Below are 10,615 nucleotides of genomic sequence, written 5' to 3'. Positions count from 1 at the left end.
ATCAGCAAATATTCAGCATATTTTCTTTGTTGGGTGGACTATTCCTTTCGCCTCATGGGATTCGAAACCACAATCTAAGCTATGTCACCAATATGCATGTTTTAAGTTCTTACTTGCTTAAGGAAAATGCTTATACAGCATGAATCGAGCCTAAACGTATTCAAATATGTTTCACTACTAAGCCACAGCACCCACGTGCAAAGACACAATTGTGACAAGCTTCTGGGTGGCAATGATGGTAAGTCACGAATCAACCCTAGTGGGATTCAAACCCACATCCTTTTGGACATCTTTAACCACTAAACCACAGCACCCAAGAGCTGCAGGCAGCAGTGTGGAGGGAGGGGGATGGAGCTTCTGCTTGCAGCACCGAGTCTGACTGACGTCTCCCTGCTCTCTGAGGATCCGCGTGTGTTTTTGCAACACGCTCCTGTTTTGCATCTACATCAGTTTTTCCGACGGACTCCTGCTCATCGATAGGAAAAGTGAAAGCGGCTCCCGTGGTACGAAGGTAAAATACAGCTGCGTCTGATCGTGACAGCTGAGATTCTCGCTCGCCGTTCGGTTGCAGAGCCCGCGGCTCGTTAGTGATCGAGTCTTCCCGTATCTCGTGATCGATTATTGCGAACGGGATCATGTCAGAAGTACTGCCTTACGACGAGAGCATCTCTCATTATGGTGATGATGGAGATGAAGAGCAGCTATCCCTCACCTGTCGCCTGCAGAACAACAGCAGTAACTTCTTCAGTACTGCGCAGAACAAACGAGCTCCGAAACTCGGACAGATCGGACGGAGCAAGAGAGGTGAGAAAACTACGTATTTACGTTGTTTCGTAGGTGAAAGAAAACTAAGTGCATTTTCTAGTCTCAAACGATATATTAACAAAATAAATAAAAAAATAAAAAATAAAAAAAAAAAAACACCTTAATTAGTCGTAAAAATAATTAAGGTGTGTTATCATTAAGGTGTTTTAAAAATAAAACACCATAATGAGTCGTACTAATATGCCTTGTTTCCATACTTTTCCATACTTCCATACTCCTTACTTTTAGTATGAACCGTGCCTTAAATATGCAAATTTATGGCATCACGTGATGATGTCAGAGTGATGCGTTTGCATTTACTTGCCTGTTTGTGAGTTAATGAGTTTTCATCTAATGGCAAATTGTTTCATTGTCTAGTTAAAAGATGGCTAATTGACTAATATAAACTTTTTTTAGTATTATTTTATTGTTCGGAAACGAGGAGGCAGTCTTTTTTATTTTTTTATCAAATGTAAATTCTTGTACCAGTCATATTTTCTTGGTTAAATAAACATTACTTACACTATCAAAATAAATAAATAAATAAATGTATTTTATATTTTTACATTAACAACAATGTCATCAATATTCTATTTATTAAAGCCATGTATTAATCTCAAGTTAGTGTTTTTAAGCATTTTGCATTTATTAAAATAACTCACAGCAGTATAATTTAAACAATATATTTTAGTTGTGAACTTGTGTTCAGCTATTTTTTTAATAGTTAACTTTAAACTATTTTTGAATTTATCAGATCATCAGTCATTAAATCTTGGTAAATATTGCTCAAAGCACAGACACAGAGCTTTCCTTTAAATTTCACCAAGCTGATTGCTCATGAAAAAAACTCCCACAGATCATGTTTTCATGCCATTTAAGTCTTATTTTGATGTAACCCCCATTTCCTTTTCCCCATTCATTCTCAGTTACCCCCAGTAAAGTCACAGCAAGCTATGGAGTCTCTGTTAAAAGTCAATGGGCTCAGGGGAGGCTAGCCTCCACTGTAACTTTACCTGCGGGTGTCACTATTGGACAGTGTTACTTTAGAAAAATTAGTAATTTATAAACTTTTTAGTGTTATACTTTGTAATATGGGTGTTGTTTTATTTTTGTACTACAATTTGTTTTTCTCATGCAATATTTTGAGGAGGCACCGCCTCCCTTGCCTCAGAGGAAACACCTCTAACAGATCCATATATACATAAATACATATTTTTAGGTGGTGTATCAGCATTTTCTATAACACAAAAGGATTATTATTGAAGAATTGTCCAAAAAGAACAAAAAATACACTTCGATACCCCCCCCCCATACAAGATAGTTTTACGTACAAAATAACATGAAACTGAATGTAAACCATCAAATCTTAATAAGCAACATGGTATTGTTGGTATTAATTTTAATCCTTATTAACAAATATATACAAATATAATTTGGAAATGTATCAATATGTATGATACATTTCCAAATTATATTTGTATATATTTGTTAATTAGGATTAAAATTAAAACCATTGTGTAGCTACATGCCTGTATAGCCCTATATAAATATAAAGCCTATATTTGTGCAATCCCTATTTGCTAAGAAATTGTTCTCAGACAAAACTACATAATTATTACGTTTTGCAATTGGATGCATGTTTAAATATCAAAGACTACTTTGTGTTTTTGTCTATTTTTGTTTAGATGTTATTTTAAACATTGATTTCAAGTGTCAGTTTTTGCAAACTACGTAGGCTGTAAATCAGTCACACGAAAGAAATAAGACTAAATACTGATTCAGTGTCTTTGTACGATGCTCTGCCCTCTGTGTGTGAAAGTTTTATATGTGACAATTACAAAACACACTGATTATTTAACAATGCATTGCACAATGAATAGATACCATAATATTGCACAATGTGTATTGTAGAGGCAAAATATTAATCATAAACATCCTAAAATATAATAAAAACTTCATTTAATATAAATCAACATCATAAAATGCTGAAGAGAGTGTGCAGTTATGTTTTGACTCTATACACATATAGGCTACACACTGAGCAATATTACGCTATCTGTTCATTTCACAGCGTGATTTCTAGACTGCCACAAATACTCCCCTAACAAAATACAGATTTGTGCACTATTTACTGTAACTGGATTTTTTTTTTTTACTGGCCTTTGAATTTAGTTTTATTATGTGGTTTAAAAAAGTGTTACCTTGCTAAATCTAATTAATTTAAAGAAACAAAAAAAAAAAAAAAAAAGGTAAAAAAAACACTACAGTCTGTGCTGGTTTGGTTTTTCTGGAGCTTTACAGGCATGGTCAACATGAAATTTTATTGTATGAAAAAACTGCATAAAGATTTTTTTATATATATATTTCCTTTTATTTCTTATTTTATTTTATTTTTTACATTTTCTTTTACTTTTATCTTGTTTTATTCCACAGATAACAAACAAACAATAAATAAATAATTAAAGCAAGCAAACAAGCAACGGGTTCTTCACCTTTTTAATCACCTTGTAAATTTTTGTAAAGTTTAAAAAAAAATTATAGTAGAAATATTATATTTAATATTAGTCCATCAAGTATTATCAGGTCATACCAAACAACATACTTTATAATCTTCCTAGAATTAGAACATTTATATTTAAAATAAATGAATTATAGCATGTCATTAGTCAGTTTCACTCACTATTTATTAATTTTTTAAATTCATTTTGTATATTTTTTGCATATTTTTGCAAAAACTGACTGTCCGATTCTTGTCCTAAAGTCTTGTCATTTCTTCATGGGCATCATGTTTGACCCCAGTGCCTCTTGTGAATTCTCTTTCAGTTGTCATAGAAGACGACAGAATTGATGAAGTCCTGAACAACACGGCAGAGAAGTCATCGGCGGGAGTGTAGCGCACAAGGACGTTGTTAAAGCGGCAGGAAATCGTGGGTTATGTGCATTCTGCGTCGAAAGCACTTTGCAGTCCCTCTTAGTATGGGTTGAATTACACGGTGTGGCAGCAGGCGAGGAGAACGTCCTGCTGCGGGCATCCAAATGGAGGAAGCGGCTTTCTCTCTTTAAGGGCATGTTTCATATCCCTTCCTATAAAGTGACATCCTGCACTGGACAAACAAGTCCTGTGTTGTTTAATACATGTGGAGTCGGTCTGTTGTGGTCCAGATTCAGTTTATATTGTGAGAGGAATGCATTGATATCACAAGCACAAATCTGACAACTTACATTCTTTATTTTGCTGTGAGACTAAGCACTTGGTTTCTCCGTATCTTTTTGTGCACAATGAAAGTGTTTTTCACTTTAAATATCCTAATTATTATCTCTTGGATACATTTTTGTTCTTTTGCCGAGATGACAGACTGAGAAAATGTTTTTTATAGGATGAGAGAGGAAAGAATTTTTTTTTTTTTTAATCAATTTTTTTATGTTGCATATTGTGAATTTTTGATGTGGCTGCAAACTGCCTGCTTAGCCTGAGTTCAAAAGCTTATTTTCATATCAAAAAGCTATTTCTGAAAAGGAAAAAAATAAATGCTTATTTGAGTTGTAGTCGTAGCACTTTCAAACGTGGTTGTCACAAATGGATTCTGATCACTTCTGTGCCAAAATTTTGCAAAATATGCCAGTCAACTTGTGTTTGCGTTCACCCGAGTAATGTGAAGTTTTCCAGGCCTGCCTCTCATATATGTTTTTTTTTTTTTTTAACTTTTTTTTTTTGAGACGGGCACAAACGCCTCCTTCTGTGGCAGTGAACTACTAATATATTTACAGTAATGTTGCTCTGAATGACAAGCCTCAGACTCTTGAATATTGTGTATGTTGCACTTCTCTATACTGTTAAACAGGGCTATATTTGCAATGAAATATATGACCAATAAAATCTCATTATATAACAGAACTCCACCACCCTCACTGTACGCTATGTGAAATTTCTTCCCTTTGTTGAAGATGGCGCTTCGGCCTTGATTTCCTTGTTTTATCAGTTGTAACGTGATGTATTTCTGAAAAAAATGTTTTCCAATTAAACAGGCCTGTTCGGATGTAACAGTCTGAGTTGTCGAGTCAATAATGAGGAATGCATTTCAGCTGTTTAACCAGAAGCATGTGCTTCAGTCTGCTTGTTTTGCTCTTAAAAGATATATTCTACTTTCAATACAAGTTAATAAATAAATTGGTGTAAACAACATTTGTGTTTATAATGAATGCTTTTGCAATAAAAGTATATTAAGCCAGGCATTGCACTGAAATAGATGTTAAAATACCAAGTTTCTAAATATAACCTTGAGATTTAAACTCTTACACTATGTTATGTACAATTTTAAGTAAATGCTCTCCCCTAGAATTCATCAAACCTAAAGAAAAATGTGTCAATATTTATACTTTAATAATTAGTAGTTAGACTGTTTTGAACGCTGATAAAAAGAAATGTTTCTTGAGCAGCAAATCGGCATATTAGAATGATTTCTAAAGGATCATGTGACACTGAAGCCTGGAGTAATGATGCTGAAACAGAATAGAGTTATTTTAAAATGTGTCATAATATTTGCTGTATTTGAGATCAAATAAATGCAGCCCTTGTTGGGCATCTTATCCAAACTTTTAAACGGTAGTGTCATTAAATGAAAAGTTTTACATTTTCACTTTTAATCTCTGGAAGAGCTTTCCTTATAGACTTGTAAATCCTTCCTATAGAATCATCTTCAGACTCGCCATTCAGATTTAACCTCACCACTTTGACCAACCAATCAATCCTACAAACTTTAATACCAGATTATTTCCTAACAACTGAACTTGCTGAACCACTAAGTCCAGATTCTGCCGAAAGCACCTGGTCAAGTGAAATGAAAGAGTATTTCTTTCCTACCGGATCATTAGGACCCCCTGGATGAGCAGGTAATCAGGTGAGAGAAACCTCACAACAGTTCAATCTCTCTTTATACTTAAAAGCTTCTAAGGCACCATTTGGACAACATGAGAACTGGGTTTACTTACTCACTTACAACATTTCCACCCTATTTTCTCAAAGGAAATGAAGCAGGGCAGCTTAAATGAGCAGTTTATATAGAAAACATGAGGCTGCAGGGGAAATAGCAAAGAAGAAAGTGAAGTACTCAGTGTCTTTGTGTTGCTTGGAAAGGCTGTGCAGTATCTGCTCTCTCTCCCACATTACTGAACTCTGTCTACAGTCAGAAGTGAGCTCAACGTACTTTGAAAGCACTTGAACAACTTTAAAAACAGAGTTCAGTTTTTTTACTTTCATTTTTATTTTAAACTGCTGAGTGCGTGAGGAACAAGAATGTGATGTTCCTTCTCTAAACAAGACTTACGCCACATTATGCTGCAGAAATGATTTACTTTTAAACACATTTTGGTTTTAACTGAAATGCACCACGAGGAACAAATAAGTCAGTAATACCAGTAAATTCCAGTAAATACAAAAATGCACTGTTCACACAAGCAAAGACTTTCCATCTTTTTTAAATGGTAAAGCACCATTCACACATCAGTTTCAAAATACTAATTTGTAAACAGGGTTTTTGTTTATGTTTTAATTCTCGTGTAAAACATTCACATTCTTGCAGCTGCTTTTGGCCCAGAGACATCTTATTAGAGACTTCAAACCGAAGTCGTCCGGCGAACATCAGTGTATTTTGAACTCGAATAACGGTAATCTTGTTCTGCATTCACACAGAGCAGATTTCCAGTAATTACTGGTAATGTTACAACTTTTCATACCAGTAAATTTCGAAAACGAATTAGTATTTTTGAAAAACTCTCTTAATGGTAATTTACCGGTAATTTTCCCAGTAAATGTGTGAAAGTGTTATATACTTAGGTCTATGAATACTCTTTTGTTCTCCATATTACTGAACAATTTCTATAAAATATTCTATTCTATATAAATAATTTCTATATAAAATATAATTTTGGGGGGCTTTATGATGTGTCGTTTTATTTTTATGGGTTGTGGGGGGACTAGGGAATAATGAAAAATTTGTGAGTTGTGAGAAAAGAAAAAGAAAACAATTATTGTGTGTGGGCATCTCATTAGAGATCCAGCAGATGATGCAGGGCTGTGCTTCTCTTCCTTCATTATTTTGTCCACTCTGCACACATAGAAGTGCTAACGGTACAGTTGGCTGCCATGGCAACAGATGCGCTCAGTGTTGTCTTGGAGCAGCTATGTGAGCAAAAGCCCCAATTGGCACCTTTTCTGCATGCAAATAATCCAGCTTTGCATCAAGGCCATGTGTGTTTAATTATTCCCACTTAAGCTGGCAGCCGTCTCGCAAGATTCAGCTCTGAAATGACGCTGCTCTCAAAAGCCACGTGTTTTCGGATGAAATCTTTTGTTGTTGTGTTTTGCTAACTGTGTGTCAATATTCAATAAAAGACAACAGTATGCATCTTTAAAGTGATAATACGCCAAAAATGGAAAAGCATTTACTCACCTTTATGTTGTTCCAGACCTGTTTGAATTTATATTATGGTACTCTTTTCCAAAAGAATCAGGGATTCAGGCTGTTGTTTGGGCTTTATGGTACTCTTTTCCAAACCAAAGTGCCTCAAAGTCAAAGTTTCATGTAGCCTATTTTAGTGTCAATACCCCCAAATTACTGACTTTTATTTCTATTTCTTTGACTTCAAAATAAAATAAATCATGAGTTTAATGAAGAACCAGATGTGAAACCAGCAGTTTTGTAATTCACAGTGTACACAGTGTAGAGTTGAGAGGAAAGCTTTGATCAATCACACAGCTTTGTTTCGCCATCACTTGCGTTTTGCATCAAATGCTGTTAGCCATTTTTGTAGTTCAGATGACCTTTGTAGTCTACTTTGGAGCTTTCAATAAGAGCAAGTTTTCTGTGAATTTCAACTGAAAGAAATCGTATGACTTCAGAAGATTGGAATATACAGTAGCATACAATTCCTTTGGACTAATTTTATGGTGATTTTAAGGTAAAGGCCTACCTTTTATTATTAAAGCATCACAATCCTCATTTAGGCTACTTTTGTTTTATTAAAAAGAATGACCAGGATAAAAATTCACCTTCTACAGAAGACAGAAAATCACAGGTTTAGCAATATAGAGATGGTGGTTAGACTTGCTGCTTACTTTACTTTGGTGCTATATATCAAAAACTGATGTAAAGTTTAAATTCTGCCTTGTTGCAAGGCATCATGCCACTAATTACAGTAAAAGACTGATTTTGCTTTGGGACCATGTTTATCTGAAAGTTCCACAATGGTTGCTATGGAAATGTGTGCTAAGAAGGGAAGTTGTCCTAGTTAGAGCACCGCTTGTGTTGGCAGTTGATCTGTAGTAGGCTTGAGAATGATGCTCCTGTCTTATTATTAATTTCTCCTTGATGCCTTTCCAACAGCAGCGCAGGTCATCGCACAATGACTGAGTGCTATTGTGATAAAAAAAATCATAAATTTCCCCCATTTGCTATTGAGAGGGTTGCGCAGTTAAATGCTCTCCGCCTACTCTACTCTAAACGGAGTGTTGTTTGCTCACCTCTGTGCCCTTCTTTAAAAAGGTATAAATGTTCAATGATCCAATAGTACTGTCCGATATTTTGCAAATGAGCCTGGTTTGATCTAACTATGCTCAACATGACAGCAAGCCACAGGAGAATGTGTGCCTGCTTACAGCATCTTGACATGGCAAAACTGTTTGTCTGAAAATAATAGGAACGACCATCTCACTGGTTGGCATCTATCAGCATACATTAGAAACAGATCAACTCTCTGGTTTGAGATGAGCCAATACTATATACTGAACACTATTAGATTTCATGTGTCCTTTGCTCTACGGCAAATAAAAGTGGATGTGGACTGATTTGCACCTTAAATGCAGAATCACATTTTAAATTGATTTTCTTGAAACACATCGATTAGTATTTTGAATATTTAATCACCACCTAGATTTTGTATTTTTTACATTTTCCTGAGGTGATGATAATATTTTTGTGCTTAGATGTGTCTCCAGTGTAACTCTATGATATTTCAAATTGCTTTGAAAAAGTAATGGCAACACCATTCATTATTTATGTTTGTAGCACAAACACTATGGGATGATTTACACTACTAAAGTTTTTAATACTAATGTGTGCGCTGATGCAAAGTAATACAATAAAGTTTGCAGTATAAAATTGAGGGTTTATACATTTTTGGTCAGTTCTATGGTTAATCCAGGTTATTCAATTGAAATTTTCTTTTCTTCTGTCAGCCAAAGGTATTAAAAAGTACAACAGCTCATTATTCTTAAAGAAATAGTTCAATCAAAAATAAAAGTTGGGCTGAAAATATACCCACTTTCAGGCCATCCAATATGTATATACGTATAGCGAAGATGTAGTTTATTTCTTCATCAAAACAAATTCGGGAGGAATTTAGCATTACATTACTTGCTCACCAATTTATCCTCTGCAGTGAATGGGTGCCGTCAGAATGAGAGTACAACAGCTGATACAAAACTCACAATAATCCACAAAGTAATCCACAGTACTGACATATTTGTTTAGAACCGTTCTGGACTGTTTCTGCTTGTAAACAGTGCTTATTCTTTGCATATTTCTCCTTTGATTCAGACGATTGTTTTTTTCACTGAGACAGCAATATTATGGATAAGCCAAGTAATGGTTTTACACTTAAAAATGTCTCATGGATTTGTGTTCTCAAACGACACAGCTTTGTTCACTTCACAAGACGTTATATTGATGGACTGGAGTGGTGTGAATTACTTGGGAATTATTGTGATGTTTTTTATCAGCTGTTTGGACTCTCATTCTGACAGCACCCCAGGTTCACTGCAGAGCATCCATTGGTGAGCAAGTGATGGAATGCTACATTTCTCTCCAATCTGACAAAGAAACTAATTCATCTACATCTTGTATAGTCGCTGACAGTGAGTAAAAATTCAAACAAATTTTTTTTTTTGGGTGGAACTATTCCTTTAATCTAAATTAACAAGTTATCACTATCATCATAGAAATTCAAATATGATATTGTTTTGGAATATTTTAAAGTACCATATTAACTATCATGGTATTTGAAATATAGTTAGTCAACTACTATCATGGGTATATATCAAATACCATGGTGTTTATGATATTATACCATCAAAGTGCTTTTTGTAAGGGTAAACAATTATGAATCCAAACACAAAATCTCTGAAAATCCAATCTAAACATCATTGATAGATTCAGAGGTGTGAGTAATGTATCGTCAGTAAGGAGTTTCAAACAGAAGTTAACTGATTCACAACTATGGCATTCTCTGTGTGCTTGATTGAAATCTGATATAATAACCCTGTTTGCTTTGATCCACAAGACAACATCCTGTTAAAGAATTTGGAACTAATTATCAAAAATACTAACATTAACGATTATTTAAAATCTTTTACTATTTAATTATTCCTAGATAGGTTCACTGTATATACTTTTGTTGTTTTGCACAGAAACATTTCATAGCAGGGAATAACTGCAATTGGAAACATTAAAATTTAAAATTATTTTCTATTATTATTTACACATATTTTCACACAAGTGAGACTTCTGAGAAACTGTGAATCTGAGAAGTTATGAATAGTAGGTCTTAGAAAGTCGTTTATTCCTAGAGAAACCTGTAAGAGCCTCGGCTCATCATCATTAGGACAAGGACAGGGCTCAGCTTTGAAGATAACACATGTATGTGGCTGTATTGGCTCTGGGATACACGTGTTTTAGCAACAGTGCTTGGCAGAGAATGAAGGAGAATTAATTCATAATGTTTATTGGCTTCATGGATCCCTGATTCAATTCAAGAG

The 10,615-nt window shown here is 34.6% G+C and overlaps 1 protein-coding gene across 1 annotated transcript; it reads left to right on the top strand.

The window, feature by feature from the left end:
- The first annotated feature begins 210 nt into the window (after positions 1–210).
- LOC109048219 (calcium/calmodulin-dependent protein kinase II inhibitor 2-like) lies at positions 211–4,985 on the top strand. The gene is made up of 2 exons (XM_019065919.2): positions 211–804; positions 3,628–4,985. The coding sequence occupies exons 1-2, from the start codon at positions 636–638 to the stop codon at positions 3,696–3,698; spliced, it is 240 nt and encodes a 79-aa protein (XP_018921464.1). The 5' UTR covers positions 211–635; the 3' UTR covers positions 3,699–4,985.
- Positions 4,986–10,615: the final 5,630 nt, after the last annotated feature.

The sequence above is a fragment of the Cyprinus carpio genome, chromosome A23, assembly GCF_018340385.1.
Source record: "Cyprinus carpio isolate SPL01 chromosome A23, ASM1834038v1, whole genome shotgun sequence".
NCBI lineage: Eukaryota > Metazoa > Chordata > Actinopteri > Cypriniformes > Cyprinidae > Cyprinus > Cyprinus carpio.
Note: the sequence above shows the minus strand (reverse complement) of the source record. Positions and strands in the feature narration are given on the sequence as shown.